The 27,871-nt window shown below is 56.0% G+C and overlaps 2 protein-coding genes across 7 annotated transcripts; one reads left to right on the top strand and one right to left on the bottom strand.

Annotated features, from left to right (window-relative positions):
* Positions 1-121: 121 nt before the first annotated feature.
* On the bottom strand, positions 122-15,661 carry FBXO24 (F-box protein 24). 5 transcript variants are annotated; one of them, XM_055292590.1, is made up of 10 exons: positions 15,467-15,661; positions 11,846-11,944; positions 11,567-11,750; positions 9,691-9,926; positions 8,565-8,799; positions 6,744-6,902; positions 6,062-6,183; positions 5,520-5,651; positions 1,050-1,220; positions 122-721 (listed from the first exon to the last, which is right to left on the bottom strand). In XM_055292590.1, exons 1-10 carry the CDS (start codon positions 15,530-15,532, stop codon positions 356-358), a joined length of 1,770 nt encoding a protein of 589 aa, XP_055148565.1. In that variant the 5' UTR covers positions 15,533-15,661; the 3' UTR covers positions 122-355. The 5 variants fall into 5 exon arrangements, with proteins under 5 accessions (XP_055148565.1, XP_055148567.1, XP_055148566.1 ...); XM_055292592.1 differs by having other exon boundaries at positions 15,503-15,661; XM_055292591.2 differs by having other exon boundaries at positions 15,274-15,658.
* A 63-nt stretch (positions 15,662-15,724) lies between these two features.
* On the top strand, positions 15,725-27,777 carry LRCH4 (leucine rich repeats and calponin homology domain containing 4). 2 transcript variants are annotated; one of them, XM_055292587.2, is made up of 18 exons: positions 15,739-16,041; positions 19,504-19,648; positions 19,796-19,922; positions 20,082-20,187; positions 23,000-23,136; positions 23,273-23,385; positions 23,526-23,625; positions 23,873-23,963; positions 24,045-24,121; positions 24,227-24,288; positions 24,396-24,512; positions 24,633-24,701; positions 24,779-24,882; positions 25,007-25,090; positions 25,455-25,540; positions 25,769-25,906; positions 25,995-26,072; positions 26,489-27,777. In XM_055292587.2, the coding sequence occupies exons 1-18, from the start codon at positions 15,822-15,824 to the stop codon at positions 26,684-26,686; spliced, it is 2,052 nt and encodes a 683-aa protein (XP_055148562.1). In that variant the 5' UTR covers positions 15,739-15,821; the 3' UTR covers positions 26,687-27,777. The 2 variants fall into 2 exon arrangements, with proteins under 2 accessions (XP_055148563.1, XP_055148562.1); XM_055292588.2 differs by lacking the exon at positions 25,769-25,906 and having other exon boundaries at positions 15,725-16,041.
* The last annotated feature ends 94 nt before the right edge of the window (positions 27,778-27,871 follow it).

The following is a 27,871-nucleotide window of genomic DNA, read 5'->3' as shown; positions in this document are numbered from 1 at the left end:
TGGAGCTGCTTGTGCTGCCTGCCCCTGCCTGGGCTCCTGCCCTCCTACACCCACCAAGCCAGGCAGCAGACCCCCATCCCTGCCCCTGTCCCTCCCAGCCCCCAAGGCTTCCACACCAGGCCTCGCTGCAGCCTTTTATTCTATCCATCAAATCTCTTGTCCATGATAGTCAGGTTGGGGGCCCCTCCTGGGCAGCCCCCTGAACATTTTACAAAACAATTCCCTGCCTTACCCTGGTTAGCGGTCCCCACCCCCTAGCAACCCCTTCCCACACGCATGCGCACAATGGTCATTGCTCCTTAGTCCCTGGCCTGGGGCTGGACTCCCTCCAGGGACTAGGCTAGCATGAGGGGGATTAGGTCTCAGGGGCTGGGGGCCCTACACCACCCCCGCCTCCCTCAGCCGTCTGCAGCATGTTCAGGGCCTCCCAGAAGAAGTCCTTCTGTGCGGCCATCAGGGGCATCCACCCTACGATCTCCTTCATCTTCTCCATGCGGTCCTGCAACGTGTGGCAACTGTGGATCTGGCTGAGGTACTCCTCGCAGGCCTGGGCCGTCCCCCCGGGGTCCTGGGGTGCTCTGGCCCCCGGGCTGGGCTCAGGAGTCCCCACCACCCTGCTGGCCGGCAGGTCGCGATAGGGGGCGTGCTGCTCAATGTCGTGGCTGGACAGGATGTACAGGCACTCCCTAGTGGCACAGAGGGCGCAGGCACACAGAGGGACCTTGGAGGAGAGAAAGGGGCATGGCTGAGTGGTGCTTTCCTTGCAGGGTTTCCCAGGGAACCTGGGCTAATCTGCCTATTGCATTCTTCCCTCTCACACCAGCCCTGAGCCCGATAAGTCCCAGGGGTGTGTGAGGTTGGGCAAGGCCAGCACAGTCTGCTAAGGGAGAGAGCAGAGAGTGTGGTGTGCGGCAGAGGAGGGAGGTGGGGTGGTGCTAGGGAAATGGGACCCCCTGGGTCCCTGCAGGAGCCCCAGCTACAGCCTGTGGGCTTCCTGGTTCATGGCTCTCGTCCTCCCTGGGTGCCCACTCCCCTGACCCTGCTCTGACCTTGACTTGGAGCTTGACGAAGGAGGCACTCCCCTTGGGCCAGCCTGGGAGGCGGCCCCCAGCCCCACAGCCGCAGCCCAGCAGCTCCTTGCTGAACTCTGCGCTCTGGCTCAGCACCAGGGAGTGGTTGAGGCCGCACCACAGGGTGATGGGCCGCTGCAGGTAATGAACCTGGGGACACATGGCGAGGGCCCCTGAGCGGGGAGCACCAAGGGACTGGGGGGCTGGGGTGGGAAAAGGTTGACTGGAAGGCTCGGGGCCGAATGTGAACTGGGGAGGAGGAAAAGGGAGCCAGCACTGTCCCACGCCCCAGGTCTGCCCTGCTGACCCTTGCAGCCCCCATACTCTAACTGGTCACATAGGGTCTTGCACTTCTGTTGGTACCTCATCTATGCCCCCAGAAAATCAGCTCCTTGCCTGAGCCCAGGGCCTGCTGTGGTGTACCCCTCATTCTCAGCCCACCCATCTATGCCAGTCCAGCCTCTCATCCTGCCTGCCAGCCTCGGGGAGACTTGCTCCTTGTGAAGTTCCAGGTTAGACCCCAACACCACCCTGAGGAAGGACTTTCCTTCCACTATCCCTCCCTTCCTGCTCTAGTATTATCTTTCCTTTTTTTTTTTTTTTTTTGAGACAGAGTCTGACTCTGTTACCCAGGCTGGAGTGCAGTAGTGCAATCTCGGCTCACTGCAACCTCTGCCTTCCTGGGTTCAAGCGATTCTCCCACCTCAGCCTCCCAAGTAGCTAGGACTACAGGTCCTTGCCACTACGCCCATCTAATTTTTGTATTTTTAGTAGAGAAGGGGTTTTTGCCATATTGACCAGGCTGGTCTCGAACTCCTGACCTCAGGTGATCTGCCTGCCTCGGCCTCCCAAAGTGCTGGGATTACAGGCATGAACCACTGCACCCGGCCTCCACTCTAGCATTTTTATTTTCTATTTTCTTTTTTTAGAGATGGGGTCTCATTCTGTTGCCCAGGCTGAAATGCAGTGGTGCAATCATAGCTCACTGCAGCCTTGAACTCCTGGGCTCAAGCCATCCTTCTGCCTCAGCCTCTTGAGTAGCTGGGACTACAGGCGTGTGCCACCACACCCGGCATGTGCCTATAATTTTTAAATTTTTAAATTTTCTATAGAGATAGTGTCTCACTATGTTGCTCATGGTGATCTCGAACTCCTAGCCTTCCACCTCAGCCTCTAGCATATTTTTTTTTTTTTTGTAGAGACGGAGTCTCGCTCTGTTGCCCAAGCTGAAGTGCAGTGGCATGATTTCAGCTCACTGCAACCTCCGCCTCTCCGGTTCAAGCAATTCTCCTGCCTCGGCCTCCCAAGTAGCTGGGACTATGGGTGCACACCGCCACACCCGGCTAATTTCTTTTGTATTTTAGTAGAGACGGCGTTTCACCATGTTGCCCAGGCTGGTCTCGAACTCCTGGGCTCAGGCAATCCACCTGCCTTGGCCTCCCAAAGTGCTAGGATTACAGGTGTGAGCCACGGTGCTCAGCCTAGCATTTTTAACTTATCACATAATTATTTTCCAAAATGGCCACCCTGTTTTTGAAAAAAAAGCTTCTACTTGCTTCCTGCCACTTCCTGCCTCTCTCTCTTAAGCAGCAGAGTTGGTTACATGACCAATCTGAGGTTGACCACATTACCGTTCCTTCCCACAGCCAGTCTTTCCAGCACCTCCCTGGGATCTCGCTTTTCTCTCTGCTACATTACTGACATGCTCTCTCTAGAGGCACTTGGCTTCTCAGTGGCTAAATCCCAGGGCCTCTTCTGCCCCCACATTCTCCTGAGCCTGTTAGCGCTTTAATTCTGAAGACACTGATAAGTAATTTATGGTCATTCTAGAAAAATTATGAAACATTGGCAAGCAAAAAATTAATTTTAAAATCATTGGAAATCCCACCATCTACTATTAACAACTTGCTAGATATTCTTCACTGTTGGCTAAACAAACAAATACACATAAGTTGTATATTTTTTATTTTTTAGAGATAGGGTCTCAGTGTTACCCAGGCTGGAGTGCAGTCGTGATCATAGCTCACTGCAGCCTCCAACTCCTGGCCTCAAGCAATCCTCCTGTCTCAGCCTCCTGAGTAGTTGGGATTACAGATGCCAGCCACCATGATGAGCAAGTTGTGTATTTTTAAACAAAAAATGGGATGGGGCCAGGTGTGGTGGCTCACACCTATAATCCCAGCACTTTAGGAGTCTGAGATGGGAGGATTGCTTAAAGCCATGAGTTCAATATAAGCTTGGGCAACATAGCAAGACCCTCTGTCTAAAAAAAAAAAAAAAAATTATCTGGGCGTAGTGGCGCATTCCTGTAGTCCTAGCTGCTTGGGAGGTTGAGGCGGGAGGATCTCTTGAGCCCTGGAGTTGGAAGCTGCAGCGAGCTACAATTGCGTCACTGCACTCCAGCTTGGGAAGCAGTGGAGACCATATCTTAAAAAAGTAATAATAAAAATAAAAAGAGTCTGGGTGCGGTGGCTCACGCCTGTAATCCCAGCACTTTGGGAGGCCAAGGTGTGCAGAGCACCTGAGGTCAGGAGTTCGAGACCAGCCTGGCCAACATAGTAAAGCTCCGTCTCTACTAAAAATACAAAAATTAGCCAGGCATGGTGGTGGGCACTGTAATCCCATCTACTTGGCAGGCTGAGGCAGGAGAATCACTTGAACCTGGGAGGCAGAGGTTGCAGTGAGCCGAGATCGCGCCATTGCACTCCAGCCTGGGAGACAGAGCAAGACTCTATCTTGAAAATAAAATAAAAATAAAAATAAATGGTACTATGTAAACCATTTCATAAAAGTCTTTTTCACCTAAAAATATGGCATGACTCTCTTTTCCATGTCAGTCGTAAATGTATCTACATTGTCACACCGTCAATTAACCCTGCCACCCACCCCATTTGGAACTTCCTTCTCAAGTGGCTTCTGGGACAGTGTTAGAGGGGTGCACGGCCTTAGAGGCACCTCTTCTTCATCTCCTGCCTACCACGAGGCCTACTTCTCAGAGTTGCTTTTCAGTCTCTACTTCTGTCCGTTCAACCATATTCCCAGGTAGAATGTAATTGCCAGCTAGACGTTTCCAATTTAGTGTGGTTTTTGTTTTGTTTTGTTTTGAGACAGAGTCTCTCTCTGTTGCCCAGGCTGGAATGCTGTGGCACGATCTCAGCTCACTGCAACCTCTGCCTCCCAGGCTCAAGCAATTCTTGTGCCTCAGACTCCTGAGTAGCTGGGACTACAAGCGCCTGCCACCACACCTGGCTCATTTTTGTATTTTTTCTAGAGACAGGGTTTCACCATGTTGTCCAGGCTGATCTCATGCTCCTGGGCTCAAGTGATCCGCCCACCTTGGTCTCCCAAGGTGCTGGGATTACAGGTGTGAGATATCATCTTTCTTCCAGAGCCACCTCTGTCTTATACCCCTTCTCTTCTACATCTAATCAGTTTTGAGGCCCTATTCATTTTCTTCCCAAATAGCTCCTGTATCCATTACTTCCCATTCTCGCTGCAGTGCCAGGCGCTTTTCTCAAGTGCTGTCATCACTCAACAGCCTCCTGGCAGGCTCCCCACCTTGGCCTCCTCTGCACAAGGCTCCTGACATGTTCTCAGTCAGCTCTTGGGGGTTGCCTTCCCCTATTCCAGAACCTGCAGCGACTCTTCCCCAAATCTACACCTCTCTAGGCTTGTGCCCACCTGTACCACCTCATACCTCAGTGATTCCCAAAATGCTTTCTGTGCTTTAGTGAGACCCGTCTTGTCACTGTCCCAGGTATGTGCAAGTTTCGTGCCTATCCCCCTCCTCATCACACAAAATATCTTTCTATCCCTACCTGAGTCTTATGTAACCCACGATGCCCTGCTCACATCTTTTTTTTTTTTTTTTTTTTGAGATGGAGTTTCGCTCTGTTGCCTAGGCTGGAGTAGGGTGGCACGATCTCAGCTCACTGCAACCTCAGCCTCCCAGGTTCAAGAGAACCTCCTGCCTCAACCTCCTGAGTAGCTGGGATTGCAGGCATGTGCCACTACAGCCAGCTGATTTTTTATATTTTTGGTAGAGACGGGGTTTCACCATGTTGCCCAGGCTGGTCTAGAACTCCTGACCTCAAGCGATCTGCCCACCTCGGCCTCCCAAAGTGTTGGGATTACAGGTGTGAGCCTCTGCACCTGGCCCCTGCTCACATCTTCCCTCTTCTAGAAGTTACTGTAGCCTGCCCAGGTCACCCACTCTACCCCTTCACTAAATTCCTATTGCATTTACAGTGTGCACTGCACAGAATGGACCTCATAGTGCCAACTCTGGGTAAGACATGGGGCAGTACCACTGGCATTACATACTGATTGGCTTAACTTCCCAAAGGAGCAGAAACTGGCTTCTGTGGAATCTGGAGAAGTAGACAGATCTGGGGGTTAGGGAATTGGAGGAAAGGGGTTGGGATGAGAGTTGTTGGGAAACAGTCTCACCTGTGTGGGTTCCCCTCGGTCCATTTTGTCCCCTGTTCCTAGCTGCCCGTATCTGTTATTTCCTTGCATGAAGATTCGGCCAAATTCATCCACCAGGCCAAGGTGGTTGTAGCCAAGAGCACAGAACAGGATCTAGCGTGCAAGATAGAAAGGGGATAGGCATTCCATTCCCTCCAGAGAAACTCTGAGTTCCAGAGCCTCCCAGCCACTGACCTGCCATCCCCAGCTGATCTCTTTCTCTATATATAATATATATAATATATATATTATATATATATAAAATATATTTTATATATATATATATATATCTTAGAGATGGGGTCTCACTATGTTGCCCAGGCTGGTCTAGAGCTCCTGGGCTCAAGCGATCCTCCCTCCTCAGCCTCCCTCCACACCCAGCCCCCAGCTGACTTCTTTTGGCATACCTCTCCCTGGGGATCCCCTGCCCCTCTGGATCAATCATTTGATTTCTATAATACTTCAGACCTTCCAATCCCTACAGCCCCACCCCTTTGGTTTGCCCCATCCCTCCAGGAGCCTACCTTGGCAGGCAGTGAGAGAGCAAGCGGCATCTGCTGGTCCAGGGGGTCAAAGGCTTGAAGGGTCCCAAAGAGATCGCGATACACCCCTGGGGTATGCACCTCAAAATACACTCCCCCCTGGTCTGGGGGGTCAGGAGCCCTCAGCTCAGCAGCTTTGGGCACCCATTTCCTAGGGATAAGGCCCCACCTGGGATGAAAGCTACAAGATCCAAGGAGTCTCATACCCACTAGGAATGCATCAACTATGATGCCTGGGAACTGAAAACACATCTTTTGAGACCGAGTCTCCCTCGGTCGCCCAGGCTGGAGCGAAGTGGCATGATCTCAGGTCACTGCAACCTCTACCTCCTGGTTCAAGTGATTCTCCAGCCTCAGCCTCTGGCGTAGCTGGGATTACAGGCGCCTGCCACCACACCCAGCTAATTTTTGTATTTTAGTAGAGATGGGGTTTCGCCATGTTAGGCAGGCTGGTCTTGAACTCCTGACCTTAGGTGATTCACTTGCCTCGGCTTCCCAAAGTGATGGGATTACAGGCATGAGTCACCATGCCGGCCCTAAACACATCTTTTCACTAGGATGCCCTCAGGGGTTCACCATGCAGCTGGAGTAAGGGTGAGGGGTGTCGATGTTTGGAGGGTCTAACCAAGGCTGGGGGCTTGAGCTGGGGGGAGGTGGTCCATACCCGTGACGTAGAGGGTGCTGCTCTGGTTGGAAGTCATGCAGGCCACGCGCAGGTGAGGCAGGTAGTGGGACACCTTCCTCAGGGCCAGCTGAACCGTGTAGGAGCGTGGCTGGTCAAGCTGGGTCTCATTCACTACCAAAGAGTAGATCTTTCCTTCCTCTGGGGGTAGGGGAAGCAGACAATTAGTTGGGGAGGGGATTCTCCAATAGCCACATAAACATCCCAAGAGACTCCCTAGGCCATATGGGTGACACATTTACTGCCCTAGAGTGGGGCTGAGAAAGAAATAAGGGAAGAGTGACCCCAAGTCCCCCAGACTCCAGTTCCCACCATAAATCAGGGAAGTACTTCAGCATGAGAGATGAGCGGAGAGAAAAATCTAGCAGATTTGTTAGAATCCGATTTGAGTGAGAGGTCTGGGGATTGAGGGCCCTGCCTGGCTTTCAGAAGTTTAGAGGTGGTCAAGTGTGGTGGCTCACACCTGTAATCCCAGCACTTTGGGAGGCCAAGGCAGGAGGATCACTTGAGGTAGGGAGTTCGAGACCAGCCTGGGCAACATAACAAGACCCCATCTCTACCCTGCTCCAAAAAGAAAAAAATATTTTAAGAAAAAGCCTGAAGGGTCTCAGGCCTGGGGATGTGGTTAAGTATAAAGGACATTGGGAATGTAGGGAGCAGTTTGGAGTATAGTGAGGTGCTTGGCATGGAAGCTGGGGAGATTTTTTTTTTTTTTTTTGGAGATGGAGTCTTGCTCTGTCACCCAGGCTGGAATGCAGTGGCATAATCTTGGCTCACTGAAACTTCCACCTCCTGGGTTCAAGCAATTCTCCTGCCTCAGGCTCCCAAGTAGCTGGGACTACAGGTCCACGCCACCACGCCCGGCTAATTTTTTTTTTTTTTTTTTTTTTTTTTTGAGACAGAGTCTCGCTCTGTCGCCCAGACTGGAGTGCAGTGGCGCGACCTCGGCTCACTGCAAGCTCTGCCTCCCGGGTTCACACCATTCTCCCGCCTCAGCCTCCCAAGTAGCTGGGACTACAGGCACCTGCCACCGCACCCGGCTAATTTTTTGTATTTTTAGTAGAGATGGAGTTTCACTGTGTTAGCCAGGATGGTCTCGATCTCCTGACCTCGTGATCCGCCCGTCTCGGCCTCCCAAAGTGCTGGGATTACAGGCATGAGCCACTGTGCCCAGCCTTTTTTTTTTTGTTTTTGAGACGGAGTCTCGCTCTGTCACCAGGCTGGAGTGCAGTGGCGTGATCTCGGCTCACTGCAACCTCAGCCTCCTGGGTTCAAGGGATTCTCCTGCCTCAGCCTCCCAAGTAGCTGAGACTACAGGCACGCGCCAGCAGGCTTGGCTAATTTTTGTATTTTTTTTTAGTACGGTCAGGCAAGGTTTCACCATGTTGGTCTGGATCTCTTGACCTCGTGATCCACCCACCTCGGCCTCCCAAAAACTGGGATTACAGGTGTGAGCTGCCACGCCCGACCTAGTTTTTGTATTTTTTTAGTAGAAATGGGGTTTTGCCATGTTGGCCAGGCTGGTCTCGAACTCCAGATCTCAGGTGATCTGCTCACGTCGGCCTACCAAAGTGCTGGGGTTACAGGTGTGAGCCACTGCACCCGAACGGGGCCTTTTATTCATATGAAATATTAAGCAGAATCCTAGACTAGGAGACAGAGAAGGGCAGAGCTGTTTAGATGGAGACTAGGATAAGGTGGCAAATGGAACCCAGTCTGAGGGGCCTCCCTCCCCCTCCTCTGCAGCAGGGTCTTAGGAATCTGCAGGAAACAGTTTGCAAAAGCCACTGCTTTGGGCCACACCTGTGAGGAGCAGTAGAGCCCGCTGGGTCTCCTGACCAACCAGCACGATCTGCTTGAAGGTCATGGAGTGGTGGAATGTCATCTTGAAGACCCGCTGCCCACTAGACTGCAGATAGACCTCAACACAGTCACAGGCCCGGCTGCTGGTGGTACCCACCACTTCCTGCTGCTCCCGAGTGGCCAAGACGTAGAGGTATTTACGGTAAACTGTGTCACACCTTGGGTCCGAGGCAAACTGGGGAAAAAGATGAGGGCGTCCGGGATCTAGGGTTTCAAAATGGGGTGGGGCTGGGGCAGCTGGATCCTGGGGTGGGAAGTGAAATGCTTGGGTCCAGAGTTGGGAAATGAGCCCTTGATTTCAAGTTCCTATGTGGGAGTCATAGGAAAGAAGAAGTCATAGGAAAGACACCTCAAGACTGATGGGGGCCTGGGTCCTCAAAAGAGAGGTGGCGATATGGTTAGGCTCTGTGCCCCCACCCAAATCTAATCTCGAATTGTAATCCCCAGTGGGAGGTGATTGGCTCACGGGTGCAGTTTCCCCCATGCTGTTCTCGTGATAGTGGGTTTTCACGAGGTCTGATAGATTTATAAGACAGTTTTCCCTGCTCTTGCTTGCACGCTCTCTCCTGCTGCCATGTAAGACGTGCCTCTTCCCCTTCTGCCATGATTGTAAGTTTCCTGAGGCCTCCCCAGCCATGTGGAACTGTGAGTCAATTAAACCTCTTTGCCTTATAAATTACCCAGTCTCAGGTATGTCTTTTTTTTTTCGAGATGGAGTCTCGCTCTTGTTGCCCAGGCTGGAGTGCAAGGGTGCAATCTCGGCCCACTGCAGCCTCTGCCTCCCAAGTTCAAGCGATTCTCCTGCCTCAGCCTCCCAAGTAGCTGGGATTATAGGCACCCGCCACCACACCCAGCTAATTTTTGTATTTTTAGTAGAGATGGGTTTCGCCATGTTGGCCAGGCTGGTCTCGAACTCCTGGTCTCAGGTGATCCGCCTGCCTCAGCCTCCCAAAGTGCTAGGATTACAGGTGTAGGCCACTGCACCTGGCCTCTGGTATGTCTTTATAGCAGTGTGAAAATGGACTAACACAGGTGGACTCTCAGCTGCCAGGGTTCTGCTACTCACATCCTTGGCTCCACGACACAACACAACATAGCGACAGGCCCGCTTCCACTGCATCTGGCCGAGGGCGGAGACCAGGGCATTTTTGAGGAAGAAGAGCGTCCCCACGTAGTCAAGAATGAAGACATGATCCTTGGTGGGCAAGAAACGGCGGTAGCCATGGGCTAGCAAGGGGGCCACGCTCTTGCTGAGACATCGGTGGCGGCCTCCAAATGCCTGGAAATACAGGCCCTTCGTGTCTGGAGGAAGGAAGGAGATGGAAGTTTCAAAGGATGGGATGACATGAGGGAGATGAGTTGGAGCTTGGGTAGATTTCTCAGACACGCTGGTTTGTAGCTCCTCCCCATCCCCAGGACAGGGGAACAAACAGACCCCTTATAAAGGAGATATGGAAAATAAGCTTAGATTATACTAGACATGTGAACTTTAGTCTCCACCCCACCTCAACCCAGGGTCAAACATTTGCTTAGTGAGCAGTTCTTTGGTGCAACCTTGCATCAGTGATGTCAAGGAAAACTCTAAGAATAAAGACACAGAGGCCGGGTGCGGCATCCACCCCCCTCACCCTGAGCCCCTCCTCCCATCCTCACAGCCCAGTGAATTTTTGCACGCCTGTAATCCCAGCACTTTGGGAGCCCAGGAGTTTGAGACCAGCCTGGGCAATGTGGCAAAACCCCATCTCTACTAAAAATACAAAAATTATCTGGGTGTGGTGGCGGGAGCCTGTAATCCCAGCTACTCAGGAGGCTGAGGCATGAGAATACTTGAACCCGGGAGGTGGAGGTTGCATTGAGCCAAGATTGCACCACTGTGCTCCAGCCTGGGTGACAGGGCAAGACTCTGTCTCAGAAAAAAAAAAAAAAAAAAAAAAAAACTATCTCAAAAAAAAAAAGAAAGGAAAAAAAGAAAGAAAAGAAAAGAGACAGAAACAGGAGTGAAAAGGAATGACCAATGAAGGCCGGTCATTCTCCCTCACCCCTAGCTTTGGATCTGCTTTCTGGGTCCCCCTTCTCTTTTAATCTCCCAGTGAGTGTAAGAAGTACACTCTGGGCCGGGCGCGGTGGCTCACACCTGTAATCCCAGCACTTTGGAAGGCGAAGGTGGGCGGATCATGAGGTGGAGAGATCGCGATCACCCTGGCCAACATGGGGAAACCCCATCTCTACTAAAAATACAAAAAAAGCCGGGCATGGTGGCAGGCGCCTGTAATCCCAGCTACTTGGGAGGCTGAGGCAGGAGAATCGCTTGAACTCGGGAGGCGGAGGTTGCAGTGAGCCAAGATCGTGCCGTTGCACTCCAGCCTGGGCAAAAAGAGTGAAACTGTGTCTCAAAAAAAAAAAAAAAAAAAAAAGAAGTACACTCTGGGGGATCCCTGGAGGGGAAGAGGGTTTATGGCATGGTTCTCAGGCTAGGGGTGATTTTGTCCTTCAAGGACATTGGTTGTCACAAGGGGGATGCTGCTGGCCATCTGGTGGGTGGAGGCCAGGGTTGCTGCTTAAACATCCCACAATGCAGAGGACAGCTCCCCATAACAAGAAATTATTTTGCCCAAAATATCAACAGTGAGTTCAGAAGCCTTGGGTTAGAGGAGGGAAAACTCCAGGTTTGGGGAGTGAGGGATGCCTCTAGGGAAAAAGCGGGAAGTGTCTGTGTACAGAGGGAGACTTGGCAGGGAGGCCGCTGAGGGGGTCTGTGGGTGGATTCCGAAGACTTGGAGGAAGTACTCAAGGGAGAATGTTTGAACTGGACCCGTTTCTTCCAGTTAAAGGGGCCCTGGAAGCACTGTTAAGAATGTGGGGGTCATCAGGGGACTTTAGAGAGCAGGAAGGCCAAGGCGGGACAGAGGCAAGGAGAACATGAGGTTCTTGGGAAGGTGTACAGTTCAGAATGGCAGCTCTCTTCCAGGGCCGGACTCCAGAACCCTGATCTTGGAGGCGCGGACTGAGTCTGCGACAGATGCGTCTCCACACGCCTTCTCCGTCGCACACTTCATGGAAGTAGCGGCAGGTCTGGCCGAGGGCAACAAGGTCTCTGACTGGGAGGAATGAGATGATATGCTCCACCTGGGAGGGAGGAGGGAAGAAGTGGGGAGTCATTGGTGGACCCTCGGTGGTCTGGCCCCCAATCCTATTCTCAACCCCCCTCCCCAAGGACTCACCAGCTCTGGGGGGAACAACTGGATGGAAATCGGATTCCCTTTCCCCCTCTTCTCTTCAACCCCAAGCTCCGAGCCACAAGAAGGGCAGCTTCTCTTCACCTACCCAAGAAGGGGTGCATAGGGTCCCACATCCTTTTTTCCCTTCTCTCTGCCTATCTTGGGGCTCATCTGACTCCAGCTGGGCACAGTTATGTCCTCCCCTCTCTCTCCAGACCCACCCATCCCTAACTTCTCCAAATAACTCCTCCCGATCTCCTGCGGCCAGTCCCCCTCACCCGGAGCCCCTCCTCCCGTCCACACAGCCTGGTGAATTTTTGCAGCTTCCGTCTCTGGTTTCTCCTGACCATCCTGATTGCCCCCTCCCTGCTCCTGCCCTCCTGTCTCCCAGGCCCTTGGCCCCCCGTTCCTGCTGGCTTTCCCACACCATGTCCCCTGCCTAGGCTTGGGGGGCCTCTGGGGCCCCTCTGCCTCCTAGGCCCCTCCCCCATGGAGTCTGGGGCTAACAAACCTCTCTGTGACCTCACTGTTTGGCCGCTATGACCTGTTCCCTTTAATCTTGCCCAGGACCCATCTCTTAGACAGCTCCTGGGTTCTAGCTCAGTTCTAGCCATCACATGGCTCAAGGGATATGCATTTTACTGGAGAAATAAAGTGTGAATTACTGGTAGGTGACATCTTTATTTCAGGGAGCAGGAGGAGGGTTTCCTACTTGAGGCCCTTTTAGCACTAACTCTGTAGAGAAACACTAGTGAATTCCTCACATTTCAGCAGGCCAAGGCCTCTAGGGATTGGTAGCTCAAGAGTATAGACTCAAAAAACTATAAACTCAGTTTGACAGGTGAGATGGAGAGGTGACTGTGCTAATAATCGTTTAGCTCACAAATGATTCAGGAAACTCTTTAGACTTATGAAAAAAACACATGCAAAAGGAGACTGCAGCCTGGTGCCGGTGGCTAACGCCTGAAATCCCAGCACTTTTGGGTGACCATGGTGCGAGGATGGCTTGAGGCCACGGGTTCAAGACCAGCCTGGTCAACATAGAGAGACCCTGTGTCTATTTAAAAAAAAATTAAAAATTATTCAGGCGTGGTGATGCACCCCTGTAGTCCCAGCTACACAGGAGGCTGAGGCAGGGGGATTGCTTGAGCCCAGTTTGAGGCAGCAGTGAGCTATGATCGTGCCACTGCACTCCAGCCCGGGCGAGAATGATACCCAGTTTCAAAAAAACAAAAAAAAACAAAAAAACAAAAAAGAAGACTGCTTTTGCTTTCCTGAGGGACAGTAACATCATTGCATGTATAAAGGACAACCTATTAAGGTGGGAGAAAGGGATGGATTTCCTCTGAAAGCTTAAGATTTCTCCTAGGGTCTCTGATATTAGCTTTGTCTTATGTGGGGTGACTTTTTTTTTTTTTTTTTTTTGAGACGGAGTCTCGCTCTGTCGCCCAGGCTGGAGTGCAGTGGCGCAATCTCGGCTCACTGCAAGCTCCCCCTCCCGGGTTCACGCCATTCTCCTGCCTCAGCCTCTCCGAGTAGCTGGGACTACAGGCGCCCGCCACCACGCCCGGCTAATTTTTTCTATTTTTTAGTAGAGACGGGGTTTCACCATGGTCTCGATCTCCTGACCTCATGATCCGCCCGCCTCGGCCTCCCAAAGTGCTGGGATTACAAGCGTGAGCCACCGCGCCCGGCCGGGGTGACATTTATCAGGAGAAGCAGCAGGGGTCAGGGTTGTGTCTGTCCCGATCAGGGCAGATCTACACCAAGAAATCCAAGGAGTGGCTGGCTCTTGCAGGGGCTCAAAGGAGTCCCATCCTGCTAGACCACCAGCCCTCACCACACAGTGTCACAGATCCATTCATTGACTGCACCAGACTGACCACACAAATTCCCTTATGTATGGTGCCTAGCCATAGCTAGGCTGGGATGCTTGAGATGGAATTTTAATACTTCAACAACTACTCAGGAATATCAACCTCTGAGATGTGAACTTAGGAGAAAGCAACTTCAGTGACTTGTTTCTGGGCAACCTACCACATAGTGAGGGGACTGCATTAGGGACTCATGCCACTAGAAAGGAAGTTCTCCAAGTAGACAGAAAGGTATTTTCCATTCCTCTTGCATTTGGGTCCCCTTTATCCACTCCATTTCACCCCAGGAGGCAAACGAGAGGTTGTAAATAGAAAAAGTCCACTGTGGGCCAGGCTTGGTGGCTCACCCTTATAATCCCAGCACTTTGGGAGGCCGAGATAGTAGCATTGCTTGAGCCCAGGAGTTTGAGATCAGCCTGGGCAACATAGTAGGACCCTGTCTCTACAAAAAATACAGTTAGCTGACATGGTGGTGCGTGCTTGTAGTCCCAGTTACTCGGGAGGCTGAGGTGGGAGGTTGAGGCTGCAGTGAGCCGTGATCAAGCCACTGCACTCCAGCCTGGGCAACAGAGCGACTCTGCCTCAAAAGAAAGAAAAAGTCCACTGTGGGCCGGGTGCGGTGGCTCACACCTGTGATCCCAGTACTTAGGAAGGCAGAGACAGGATCACTTGAGGTCAAGAGTTTGAGACCAGCCTGGGCAACATAGCAAAACCCCATCTCTACAAAAATTGAAAATACATTAGCCAGGCGCGGTGGTGCCACCCCTGGTCCCAGCTACCTGGGAGGCTGAGGCAGGAGGATCACTTGAGCCCAGGCATTCAAGGCTGCAGTGAGCCATGACTGCACCACTGCACTCCAGCCTGGGCGACAGAATCAGACCTTTTTTTAAAAAAAAAAAAGAGGAAGGGAAGGGAGAGGGAGAGGGAGGGAGGGAGGAAGAGAGGGAGGGAGGGAGGAAGATAGGAAGGGAGTGAAAACATCCATTGTGAAAACTGAGGGAGCGGGAAAGGGCTGTGCGTGGAGGATCCAGAGACCTGGTTTCTAGAGCAAGCCAGCTGTCAGGAACTTGCTGTTAGCTCTTGCTAACGCATCAACTTCCCTCTGCCTCAGTTTCTGCATTCGTAGCACCAAGGGCGTGTTCTAGGCGGTGAGATCCTTTCTAAGCCTCTAAAACCCCCTGGTCTGGTCCCCTCTCCATTCCTGTCCAGCGGAGCTCCTCGGGTGAGACGGCAGACGGTGCAACGCTGCACCTACACCCTCCCTCCTCGAGCTGGGCATCTCCAGGCTCTGGGAAGTCCCCCCCCCGCCCCCAGCCCGGGGGTCCCGAGACCCCTGCCAGAGGCTTCACAGTCGGAGGTCCCCCCGCTGTCCCTTCAGCTGCGACAACAGCCAATGCATTGGCCTCAAGCAGTCGCCCGACTCCCTTCAAGCCCTAGACGCCGGCTAGCCCCCTAACACGTCCAGCTCGCACTCGCCACTGCAGCAGCGCACTGCGTTCCCGGCCGGCCAGGGGCTCCGCGTTCATTCTTAACCTCAGTCTTAAAGTTCTAGCTCACCCGCCTCCTCCTTAGCAAAGGGACCGCCTTCTCGCCCATGCTATTGGTAGATAGAGCCGTCCCTCAGAGAAGAGGCCGGTCCAGATTCCCTTTGGAGGCTCTAATTGGCCTTCTTGACAGTCACTCGCCTGTATCTGGCTTACGATTGGTCTTTGGGGGACCCTGCTTGCAGTCCCTAGGCCCGTTTTCCTACTAGTTGAGTGCCGGTGTCCCCTCCTCTTGGTTGGACCTGATTGGCTCCACCTCCAGATCTGAGCATTGTGATTGGGTGCGACTTCGCTAGGCGGGACAGCCTGGAGCGTCGGCCGTTGGCGAGCGCTCTATCCTTGTTCCCCTCCCTTCTCTCGTCAGATTCCGGCGCCGGAGCTCCACCCCACTGACGGGTTCTGATTGGCCGCTTCTGACGCGTCTCGGGGCTACGATTGGTCCGTCGGGTCCCGGACGCCGCTCCCTCCCCCTTGAGGCAACTACGGCGGCTCCAAGGAGGGGGTGGGGGAAGGAGGGACGGCCGGTCCCGTCAGTCAGGCAGCGGGAGCCGCCGGGAGCGGATGGCGGCGGCCGTAGCGGCTCCACTCGTCGCTGGGGGTGAGGAGGCGGCAGCCACGACCTCCGTGCCCGGGTCTGCGGGTCTGCCGGGGAGCCGCAGTGCAGAGCGGGCCCTAGAGGAGGCCGTGGCCACCGGGACCCTGAACCTGTCTAACCGGCGCTTGAAGCACTTCCCCCGGGGCGCGGCCCGTAGCTACGACCTGTCAGACATCACCCAGGCTGGTGAGTGCAGCCGGGCCGCGGGCCCGACCGGGACCCTCATTTGCATAGCCCCACCCCGGACCCCGCCCAGCGCGGGAGTCGGGCCCGCCCCTTCACCTGGCGGCCAGGGTTGCTGCCCCTCCTGATTGCCGTAAACCTGCAGCAACCTCCTCCTGTCTTTGAGAACCTCCTAGGCAATGAACGTGCTTCTTGTTTGCACAGAACGCCCGGCGCCTCCGAGCGTTGGGAGAGATTCCTCCTTTCTCTTTATTTGCATAGCTGCGCACCTGTAGGATGGTCCCGCCCCTCACCTGGTTGGCTTATTTACATGATCTCTTAACCTCAGCTCCAATCGGTCTATGAAGCAGTCCCCACGCGCTCCTCTAATAACTGCTTTCTCTCTCTCTTCATCAACACCTCTTAACCCCCGTCCCACCGAGATCCGAGCAGCCCCGGGCACCCCCTTCGCAGTGACTGGCCCCTAAGCCCGAGGTTTCTGCTTTCTGTGCCGCAACCCCGCTCCCTAAGGTCCTGGCTCTCTCCACTGTCCACGCAGCCCTCCAGCCTATGGGAAAGAAGCAAACGTCTACCTCCCTTCACTCTTTTCTCCCTGAGCTCTTCCGCCTATTATCCCCAACCCGCTTATCTGAGATTCCTCCTCCTCCTTCCTAAGCCTGTGAGGTCACTGTGGAGCCTGTGACCTCATAGGGATCCTAGAATTCCCATTTCAGTTTCTGCTTTACCCCAGGGGAGGGACTTGAGGCCGTTGCTGGAGGGAAAGAAATCTTATCTGCTAGCTGGGAGTGCTGGCCAGCTAGAGACTGTCCTTCCGCGCCTCCACCAGCAAGATGTGTCCAACCATGCACCTCCACCCTGGTGTCTGTGGATGGTAGGGGGTGGGGGACTTAACTGTGACAGGTGAGTCAGGCCTCAGCTACTCAGGAGGCAGCCTATGACCTTGGGCCGGCAGCTGGGGGTGGGGATCAGGATCAGGGAGGAGGACTGCATTCCCGAAGCCTCACCCTAGCCCAGGCCTCTTCCTCCTCTCCATCTGCAGGGTGAGGGACCAGAGCTGGAAAAGTGCTTATTTCTCCCTAAGCAGGTGCCTGCTCACCTGGGAACACTCAGGCCGGCACTGGCACACGCCCTCTCCCCTCTTCTGGGGAGAACCAGTCGAAACCTCCCCACTGATCTCGCCTGCTCTGCAACACGTGAGATCGGGAATGAGTGAGCTCCAGGAGCCATTCCTACCCCTTACAGCCCGGTTCCCTCCCACCCCCACCTAACCCCATGCTCCAGATTGACCTCAGCAGCTGTGTGACACTCACTGTCTGTTCCCTTCCCCTCCCCCTTGGTTGTTTTTTTGACAAAGACCAAATGTTATTCTTTACTTCCTTAGGCTGTCTCTCCCTGTGTGGACTCTTGGGGAAAACTACCCGGAGCTCCCCAGCCCCTCCCAGCTCCTGCCCTCTGCCCCCTCCTCCCCCAGCATTCCGGCTCAGGGTGCAGCCGCGCTCCTGTGAGCTTGCAGGGGAAAATCCCAGCTTCCCGAGAACCCTCCTCTGCCCCACTCTCCACGCAGGAATCCTCAGTCCTTCCAGGGCCCAGGTTCTAGGCCAAGTGGGGTCCCTCTTGTCCAGAATTCTCTCCTCTGTCCCCTGTCCCCAAGCAGGGTGCTTACAGGCTGGTGCAGAAAGGGGAAGTGACAAAAACATACAGTTGCCCCTACCCTGCCCTCCATCTCTCCTCGCCCTCCAAGCAGACGAAAAGCATCAGTGCCTTGCTGCCTGGACTGCCTTGAGCCTTCCCCTCCCGTCTCCCATCTCTTTCTGAGTGTCTTCTCTGCGTGTCCCCTATGTCTTGGGTCCCTGATCTCCCTTGGACTAGGCTCCCTGGGGTGATAGTAGGAAGAATCCTGAGGTGGCGGGGAGGGGCCATCTTGCGAAGGAGAAGTGCAGCTCATTCTCTCCCAGACCACATCCTGTGCCCCCTGTGCCCTGTCTCCTGCCTGAGCTCCCTTCTGCTCCTAGCTTTTGTCTCCGCCACCGTCTACCCCATCAGAACTCTGAGAACTCGGTCTCCACCCCCTTCGTCCACATGCACACACACAAACACATTTGCCGACGCAGAGAAAGCGGGCAGGTGGAGGCGAGGCTGGGAGGGGCAGATGCTGTGCCCCCACCCTCTCCAGAACGGTCATCTCCCAGGCTAGGGCTTCTGTCTGTGCACCAGGGCTGGGCAGAGAGGAAGAGAGAGGGGTCCTGGGGCATCAGGCTGTTATCCACCCTGGTAAACACGGGGCCTACCAGAGCCAGAACCTGACAGATTGTTTCTACCTCATTTCCTGTCACAAGACTCATTTCCTTGGGGGATATACCCAGCTTCTCCTCTCCTCTGCTTGCTTTTGCTGGCCTGCCCTTCCCTGAGAAGGGCCCTTGGAGAAGCTCACCAGGTCTGTGACCTGGGACTCCCCATCGCGGGCCCTGGGCCCCTCCCAGGACAGGCTGGGCCAAGGAAACAGAAAGGCAGGCTTCTCCAGGTCTAAGCCGTTAGTGGCTCCGTGCTAGAGGGAATCCCGAGGCTGCCAGCCTCTGCATAGCAAGGCGGTGCTCCAGATAACAGGGTGATTGTAGACCCCAGCACCCCCCCACACTCTCCACCCTCACCATGCCTGAGATGCTCACACAGTTGCTGATCTCTTGAAGTCTGTGTCAGTAAGAGAGGAAGCAGAGCGGGGCTGCTAGGGCTAGCAGAGGGTAGGAAAGATGCCTGCCCTGGGCCAGAGAAGCCCAGATGGGAGGGACCTGGGAACTCCAGCTCCCATCTCCAACCAGGTCTTCTTGCCCTTCCCTCCCAGCCCTTGGGAATCAGTAACTTTATGGTACTTTGGACTTGGCTTGCTGGTCCTTGGGGCTGGCGAAAAACTCGTCTGGTGTCAGGGACTTAATCTCTAGAACCAAGATAGAGTGACCTGTGGTTTTTCCTGTGTTGAAAACACACTGGAGTAGGGAAGAAGGGCCCCGAGGAGGGATGGGCTCTCCCTGTGGTTTGCCCCAGGGGTTTCCCATATTCCCTCCGGGAGCCCCCCAGCCCCACGCCTTACTGTTTTCCCGTGAGCACCGACCCCTCCTCTCACCTTCTGTCCTCCACCTCACCTGGCATCTCTGAACAGGAACCACAGGAGTTAGAGACTCCAGCTGCTCTCCAGGATAGCCCTCCACTGACATTCCCCAACCCCCAAGTCTGAGGCTTCTCCAGCCCAGTGACACTAAGGCCTTTGCCTTCCCTGTGCCATTCTGGTCACGCCTGGAATGTGCTCCCATTGGCAGAAGGCTTTGTTATCTCTCCTGGGAGGCCACATTGATGGCCTTGAATCTTTAGGTCTGGAGGTTAGGGAGCAGGCAGCCGGCTCTGGAGGGACTGAAGGTCCTGTCCGGGGCTGGGCCTTTCCGCAACTCTCCCCTGACACCTCCTTTTCCCTAGACCTGTCCCGGAACCGGTTTCCCGAGGTGCCCGAGGCAGCGTGCCAGCTGGTGTCCCTGGAGGGCCTGAGCCTCTACCACAATTGCCTGAGATGCCTCAATCCAGCCTTGGGGAATCTCACAGCCCTCACCTACCTCAACCTCAGGTAGGGAGGCCGAGCCAGGGCCACGTGGGAGCGTGTCCTTCTCAGTCTCAAGTACTACTGAGTGACCCACCCGGTGACCCTGAGAGGATGGCAGTGCTGGGATGCCATGCCTGGGGAGCCAGCCCGCTGCCTTTCTCCCTTCCACAGCCGAAACCAGCTGTCGTTGCTGCCACCCTACATCTGCCAGCTGCCCCTGAGGGTCCTCATCGTCAGCAACAACAAGCTGGGAACCCTGCCCCCTGACATCGGCACCCTGGGAAGCCTGCGACAGCTTGTGAGAATGGGGACAGGGCCAGGAAAGAGACCCCTGAGCCAGGCAGCAGGGACCTTCTAGGGGGAGGTTGGGGAGGGCCTGGAGCAAAGACACAGACGGGAGGCTGGGTTCTGCTGGGCCTGGTCTCATGGCCCCTTCCCACTGCCTTCCTGATACCAGGATGTGAGCAGCAACGAGCTCCAATCCCTGCCCGCAGAACTGTGTGGCCTCTCTTCCCTGCGGGACCTCAATGTCCGGAGGAACCAGCTCAGTACGCTGCCCGAAGGTGAGAAGAATGAAGAACTGGAGAGGAGGTGTTTGTGTGTGCGTCCCAGTTGGCTCAGGCTGCGGTAACGAAAACACTGCAGACTGGGTAGCTTATACATGGCAGGCATTCATTTTTCACAGTTCTGGAAGCTGAAGTTCAGGATCTGGGTGCTTCCATGGTCAGCTTCTGGCAGGGTGCTTTTCCTGGCTGCAGACTGCCGGCTCCTTGTGGTACTCTCCGATGGCGGAGAGCAGAGACAGCCCTCTGGGGCCTCTTTGATAAAGAAGCACAACTCTCACTGATGAGGGCTCCACCCTCATGATCTCAATTCCCTCCCTAAGGCCTTGCTTCCTAATCCCATCACTTTGGGGGTTAGGATTTCAGCAGAGGACTTTTTGGGGGACACATTTCAGTCCATAACAGTGTATGTGCTTTGAAGAGGTTACAGGCCAGGAATCTTCAGAGGAGAATTACACCTTCATTGCCCAGGCTTTTGCAGTATATAAAACAAACTGTAAACGATCTGATTTGATCTTGACCTAGCAACCCTCTGATGCTGGCAGGGCGCAGATGAGCAGCTCTGTTAGAAACGTGGACACAGGCACAGAAGGGGAGCTGGTGGGTGCATCAGCTCCAGGTAGACTGGCAAGGTCAGAGGGGGCCTTCAAGGTCACCCAGCAGCCCTGCTCATCCCAGCAGGGGCTCTCAAACACCTGAGTCAGGGGATGCTCCGCCACTCCTCCTGGAGATGCCAGGGCCAGTGCCAGGGCCCAAGTGGCGCATTTAATGTGCTCGTTGTGATGCACTGATAGCCTCTGCCCCAAAGCAGGCATGCCTTTTGTTCAGCAGGCAGCAGCGTGTGTTTGTGTCTGTGTGTGTTGTTTATGTCTTGTGTGTGTGTCTGTGTGCATGTGTGTGTTTGTGTATGTGTTGTGTCTGTATGTGTCTGTGTCTATGTGCATGTGTATGTGTATGTGTGTCTGTGTGTGTCTGTGTTTGTGTGTGTGTTATGTTTATGTCTGCGTTATGTCGTGTGTGTGTTTGTGTCTGTGTGTGCATGTGGATGTGTGTTTGTGTCTGTGTGTGTCTTTGTGTATATGTTGTGTGTGTTTATGTCTGTGTTGTGTATGTGTTGTGTGTGTTTATGTGTGTGTTTGTGTGTGTGTACGTGTGTTGTTTGTGTGTGTGTGTGTGTGTGTGTGTGTATGATTCCTGTGTTTTAGGTTGGGACCGGGTAGATGCGGGTGATGTGACTAAGATCTGGGGTCATCTCTTAGGGATTTAATGGCTTCTTGAGGAGAGACAAACAGTCATAGGGAAGTTCCGTGGCGGGTTCCCCGGACGGGGGCTAGAGGGAGGTGGCACTGGACTCTGCGTAGGGGACCTGGGGAAGACTTCACCTGAGGCGCAGGCGCAGTGGGAGCCGGCCATTGAAGGAGAATTCCCCACCCTTCTGCATCCAGGCAGAGGACCCAGCATGTGCAAAGCATGGGGTTAGGAAGGCAAGCCAGGCGTGGCAGGAAGGCCTGTGCCATGCTCGAGTGTGAACTTGGTTTTGAAGAACAAGGAGGGAGTGAGGTGGTCATCCACTTTCCCTGTTTCCCCACTCCCTGACCCTTTCTGTACCTGCCCTCTTCCTTCCCAGTCAAAAGGGGTAGGAAGGGCTCTCTCTGGGCCATAAAAAGAAATCCAAGCAAGATGCCCCGGGGACAGAGGCAGGAGCAATGAGTTCCATCCAATCTGGGATGTCTGGAAAGATCCACCGATGTGGTGACGCTTGAGCTGAACCTTGAAAGATGGATGGACGGGGAAAATGGAGTTCTCCCAGCTGAGCAAACAGCACCTGGGAAGGCTCAGAAGCTGAGGGCCCGGAGGGGTGGGCAGTGAGGTGGGAAACGTGCGTGGAGCCAGGTCATGGAAGCCTTCCTCATGCTGGGTTAGGGAGCTGTGGTTTTTATTCTGTGCTTAGGGCCACCATGAATCCAGACTGTGCCTTTTATTTATTTATTTATTTATTTTTGAGACAGAGTCTTGCTCTGTCGCCCAGGCTAGAGTGCAGTGGTGCGATCTCAGCTTACCACAAGCTCCGCCTCCCAGGTTCACGCCATTCTCCTGCCTCAGCCTCCCAAGTAGCTGGGACCACAGGCATCCGCCACCACACCTGGCTAATTTTTTGTATTTTTAGTAAAGACAGGGTTTCACCGTGTTAGCCAGGGTGGTCTCGATCTTTTGATCTTGTGATCCACCTGCCTCGGCCTCCCAAAGTGCTGGGATTACAGGCGTGAGCCACCGCGCCAGGCCCAGACTGTGCCTTTTTAAGATGAGCAAAAAGCACCTTTCCCTGTGGGCAGGCAGCACTTCAAGCAGGGTGCAGTGCTGGGCCCGTGCTGGGGAGAGGGGACTCCCGGGTGGCCACAACCCGCTTAACATCAGCAGCCCTGGCTGCATGTCACAGGAGGTGTTTGAACAGGGTTTGTGTCTTGTGCTGATCATTTGAAAATGGAGGGTGGGTTGGAGTGTGGGGTGGGCAGGCGAGGAGATGAGGAGGGACAGACAGGGCTGGGCGGGACCTGACATCCGGATGGGCCTTCCCGGGGAGGCTGAGCCGACGTCCGGATGGCCCTCTCAGGGAGGCTGGCTTAGACTGTGGACCAGAATCGCGTGGAGAGAGGAGCAGGGAGGTTGTTCCCGGGGAATGACTTGAGCCACCCAGGGGAGAGGCTGTGCTGCACCCAGGGTGACTGGCCAGCTGAAGCCAAGGGCAAGGGAGTGAGCGTGAGGCCACAGCCCTGAGCATGCTCCTGACTTTTCCCTTGCCCACCTGCTCCAGAGCTGGGGGACCTCCCTCTGGTCCGCCTGGATTTCTCCTGTAACCGCGTCTCCCGCATCCCGGTCTCCTTCTGCCGCCTCAGGCACCTGCAGGTCATTCTGCTGGACAGCAACCCTCTGCAGAGTCCGCCTGCCCAGGTGAGGCGGGTGCCTGGGGGGCCACGGGGACGGGTGTGGCTAGGCAGGAGTGGGGTTGGTCCCCTTGGGTAGCTGAGCAGGATCCGGGGAGCTGCCCTCCCTGCCAACTCCCTGGTGTGTGTTGCCCCACACACAGGTCTGCCTGAAGGGAAAACTTCATATCTTCAAGTACTTGTCCACAGAGGCCGGGCAGCGTGGGTCGGTCCTGGGGGACCTGGCCCCTTCTCGGCCCCCGAGTTTCAGTCCCTGGTAAGTCCTAGGTGGGGAGGAAGAAAGCCCTGGGATACTGAATGCCCCTTCCCAGCCCCAGGCACCCCCTGCTTTCTGGCAGGAGGTTGTGGGGCTGTTGTCCAGCATCAGGCTGACCAGATCTGCCTGGCTGGCCCCAGCCCTGCAGAGGATCTGTTTCCGGGACATCGGTACAATGGCGGGCTGGACTCAGGCTTCCACAGCGTTGATAGTGGCAGCAAGAGGTGGTCTGGAAATGAGGTAAGGGCATCCTGTCCATGGGAGATTGAGGGTATCAGCCCTGGGAGAGCACCTCTGAACTGGGGACCTCCAAATTGCAGGGTGGCAGGCAGAGGCTGGAGCTGTCCTCTTCCTTCCCTCTGCCCAGCATCCCAGGGAAAGGGCTGGTTCAGCAGAGACCCTGAGCTTAGTCCCACACAGGACGCCCCACGTCCCGAGCCCCCATGTGCAGAGAGGCCATCTCCCATCTCTGCCTCTGCCTTTACAGTCAACAGATGAATTTTCGGAGCTGTCATTCCGGATCTCAGAGCTGGCCCGGGAGCCCCGGGGGCCCAGAGAACGCAAGGAGGACGGCTCAGGTGAGTAGCAGGGCTGGCTGGGAGCTGGGCTGGACCAGGGCCTGGGTCCCTGCTCACTTGCTGACATGCTGGCGTCCCCAGCGGATGGAGACCCTGAGCAGATTGACTTCATCGACAGCCACGTCCCCGAGGAGGATGAAGAGCGAGGCAGTGTGGAGGTGAGAGCCCAGCTGTGCCTCTCCCAAGGGAGGGGAGCTGGAGGAGGGGACAGGGTAGGCATGGGCACAGGCCTGCTCTCAGCTGCTCTGCTGTTCTCTCCTTAGGAGCAGCGACCACCCGAATTAAGCCCTGGGGCAGGGGACAGGGAGAGGGCACCAAGCAGCAGGTACCCCAAGCCCCCAAACTGACGCCACTGCCCGATCCTCCCACCCCCCAACCCCCTCCTTCCCTGACCCCGGGGTCTGCCCCTCTTGCCCTGTCTTGGTACCTCAGGCGGGAGGAGCCGGCAGGAGAGGAGCGGCGGCGTCCGGACACCTTGCAGCTGTGGCAGGAGCGGGAACGGCGGCAGCAGCAGCAGAGCGGGGCATGGGGGGCCCCCAGGAAGGATAGGTGGGACCCAGGGCCGCCCGGGCTGTTGCTGGACACTGAGCCCTGGAAATGGGGCCACTGAGCCCCGCTGAGCCGTTCTGCCTCGGGGCTAGCTGCTGACCCCACCTCTCCTTGTTCCAGCCTCTTGAAGCCAGGGCTCAGGGCTGTTGTGGGAGGGGCCGCCGCCGTGTCCACTCAAGCCATGCACAAGTAGGTTTCCTGCCAGCATCCCCTCCCCACTCCTCTTCCTATGACCACCCGTCTAACTCCCTTCTGTCTCTCCTCAGTGGCCCGCCTAAGTCCAGTGCCTCCCAAATGGGGGCTGCAGCCGGGCAGGGAGCCCCTGCCCCTGCCCCCGCCTCCCAAGAGCCCCTTCCCATAGCTGGACCAGGTGGGACAGGGATTTTGGGAGGAGGATGGGGCCTGTGTTGGTGAGGGCTGGTTGGGAGAGAGGGACACAGAGGGAATGCCTATCTCACCTGCCCCTGTCGCTGTGTCCCTGCTTCCGGCCCCAGCGACAGCACCTGCTCCACGGCCGCTTGGCTCCATTCAGAGACCAAACAGCTTTCTCTTCCGTTCCTCCTCTCAGAGTGGCTCAGGTGGGTGTCCCGCCCTCCCCAGTGCTGACCCAGTGCTTGCCAGCACCAACTGCTACATCATCCTTCTGCCCTGGGAGCCCTCTGGGTCTGTTGTACCTTTGTGTTGAAAATCCCACAAGCAAGCCGGGTGTGGTGGCTCATACCTGTAATCGCAGCACTTTAGGAGGCCCAGGTGGGAGGATCGCTTGAGCCCAGGAATTCAAGACCAGCCTGGGCAACATAGCGAGACCCCATCTCCATGAAATAGAAAAAGAAAATCCCACAAGCAGAGAGGCAGGAGGTGTGGGTGCCAGGCCACCGGGACCCAGCTACAGAGTCAGTGGTGAGCAGTAGAGGCAGCCCCATGCCCCCCTTTTTCTCCTAGGCCCTTCCTCACCAGACTCTGTCCTGAGACCTCGGCGGTCCCCCCAGGTTCCAGATGAGAAGGACTTAATGACTCAGCTGCGCCAGGTGAGCAGAGGCGGGAGCTGCGTGGCAGGGGCCTGGGCCAGGCACTTCCTTATGTTGCTGTCCTTGGGACCAGCCTCCCTCCACATCCTCTGTGCCCACTCTGGCACCTCCCCTGAGGACAGGAAGGGACAGGCACAAGTTCCATGCTAGCCCTGAGCCCCCCACTCTCCCTGCCTCCCAGACACCTCTCCTTCCCTGACCCCTGCTCTATGTGGTCTACACTCCCAGGTCCTTGAGTCCCGGCTGCAGCGGCCTCTGCCCGAGGACCTGGCTGAGGCTCTGGCCAGCGGGGTCATCCTGTGCCAGCTGGCCAACCAGCTACGGCCACGCTCAGTGCCCTTCATCCATGTGCCCTCCCCTGCTGTGGTCAGTTGGGGCCAGGGAAGAGGTGGGGGATGGGCCGGGGCGCCTGTGGCCTCTCCCTTACCACATTTTCTTCTTTCACCCACCCCAGCCAAAACTGAGTGCCCTCAAGGCTCGGAAGAATGTGGACAGTTTCCTAGAAGCCTGTCGAAAAATGGGGGTGCCTGAGGTATGGGGGCTGCTTTCTAAAGAGTGGTGGCATGCCGGGCTCAGCCGAGCATGTGGCATGAATGGTGGGCTTCCATTTGCAGCGGGTGTCTGCTCTCAGATGGAGACACAGGCTGCCCCTGCCCTGCCTGGCATGCCCCCTGCCCTGCATGTCACTTGTCCTATACATCCCCTGCCCTGCAGGCCCTATCTTGTCCTGCATGTCACCTGCTGTGCACACCCCCTGCCCTGCATGTCACCTGTCCTGCACATGCCCTGCCCTGCACTCCTCCTGCCCTGCACTCCCCCTCCCTGGCACGTCAGCATGTGGGCATGGTTCTGGCCCCAGCACGTGAGCGCAGGGGTGGGAGGGACTGTCCTGCTGCTGCTGCTGACGTCTGTCCCTTGTCCTTGTCCACCTGCTCTCCTCTCCCCCAGGCTGACCTGTGCTCGCCCTCGGATCTCCTCCAGGGCACTGCCCGGGGGCTGCGGACCACGCTGGAGGCCGTGAAGCGGGTGGGGGGCAAGGCCCTACCACCCCTCTGGCCCCCCTCTGGTCTGGGTGGCTTCGTCGTCTTCTACGTGGTCCTCATGCTGCTGCTCTATGTCACCTACAGTCGGCTCCTGGGTTCCTAGGCCCCAAAATCGGCCCTCCCTTGCCCCTTTCCCTCCCCCTCTATTTATAAGGCCCCTGCTCCACCCGACCCCACTTGCGGTGCCTTCAGCCCCAACCAAAGACACTAGTGCACCCTCTTCGCAGACACTGACCTCAGAGGCCCCACTCTGGTGCCCCCAGACCCTGGGCCCCCAGCCTCTGGCCTCCCTCCAGTAGCCCCACGAGTTCCCACCTCTTAGTGCTGACGGTGCCTTCATGTCCCCGCTGACCCTGCCCCTGCCCTTTGTGCCCCGTGAGGGGTAGCAGGAGCTGGAGTCTCCCCCTTCCTCCTGTGCCCTCCCCTTCCCCCCCAACAGCTGCTATGGGGGGGCTAAATTATCTCTATTTTGTAGAGAGGATCTATATTTGTAGGGATGCGGGGCCCAGGCCAGGTCCCTATCTCTTGTGTATAAACTGTACAGACCGTGGCCGCCCTGCCTGTGTGTGTGTGTGTGTGTATGTTTGCGCGCGTCTGCTCCGCGTGGTGGTGGCTGCGGCCATGGCTCTGTGCCCACCAGCATCTCCCTCCTGAGATGCCAGCCTCTCATGCGCCCGGAGCCTCCGCCAACCCCCCGTGTCATCTCCCTTCTGTTATCGCTGACAGCTTTCTTGCGTCTCATTTGTTGCCGAGCCCCAAGCGCACGGTGATGCTCGGGTCTGCCCCCGACCCCCTGCCACAGGCCAGAAGCCGCGGGGGGCACCGTGGGGAAGCTAACCCGGCCCCTTCCCCCAGGAGTCACTGTGCCAGCCCCATCACATCCTGGAAGAGGAGGGGGCCCCGGGAAGGGGCCTCCCCTACATCGCTGCTGTCGTCCACGCCCTGCTGGACCGGCCTTAGGGGTGAAGGTGGGGGCACAGGGCCCACCCCGCCCGGGACCCCGGGAGCAGAAGACGCGCCTGGGCTCCGCGCTCTGAGACAAGCACTTGGTGAGGGTGGCCTGGGCCTGGGCCCACTTGGCCTACGGGCCTGGCTGCCTCCGGGACGGAGGATCTGGGTGGAAGGACCGCGGGTGTCGCAGGTGTCGTGTCAGCCGCAATAAACAGAAGCCAGAAGCCCTCTGGGTGGCCCTCAGGTGTACCTGTGTCTGAGAGCACGCGCGTCGCGGGATTGTTGGGGGGGCTCTGTTTCCGGAATTCACCGCCCAGTCGCCAGGGGGCGCCCGCGG

Source organism: Symphalangus syndactylus, chromosome 9, assembly GCF_028878055.3.
Source record: "Symphalangus syndactylus isolate Jambi chromosome 9, NHGRI_mSymSyn1-v2.1_pri, whole genome shotgun sequence".
NCBI lineage: Eukaryota > Metazoa > Chordata > Mammalia > Primates > Hylobatidae > Symphalangus > Symphalangus syndactylus.
This window is presented reverse-complemented; position numbering and strand designations above follow the sequence as displayed.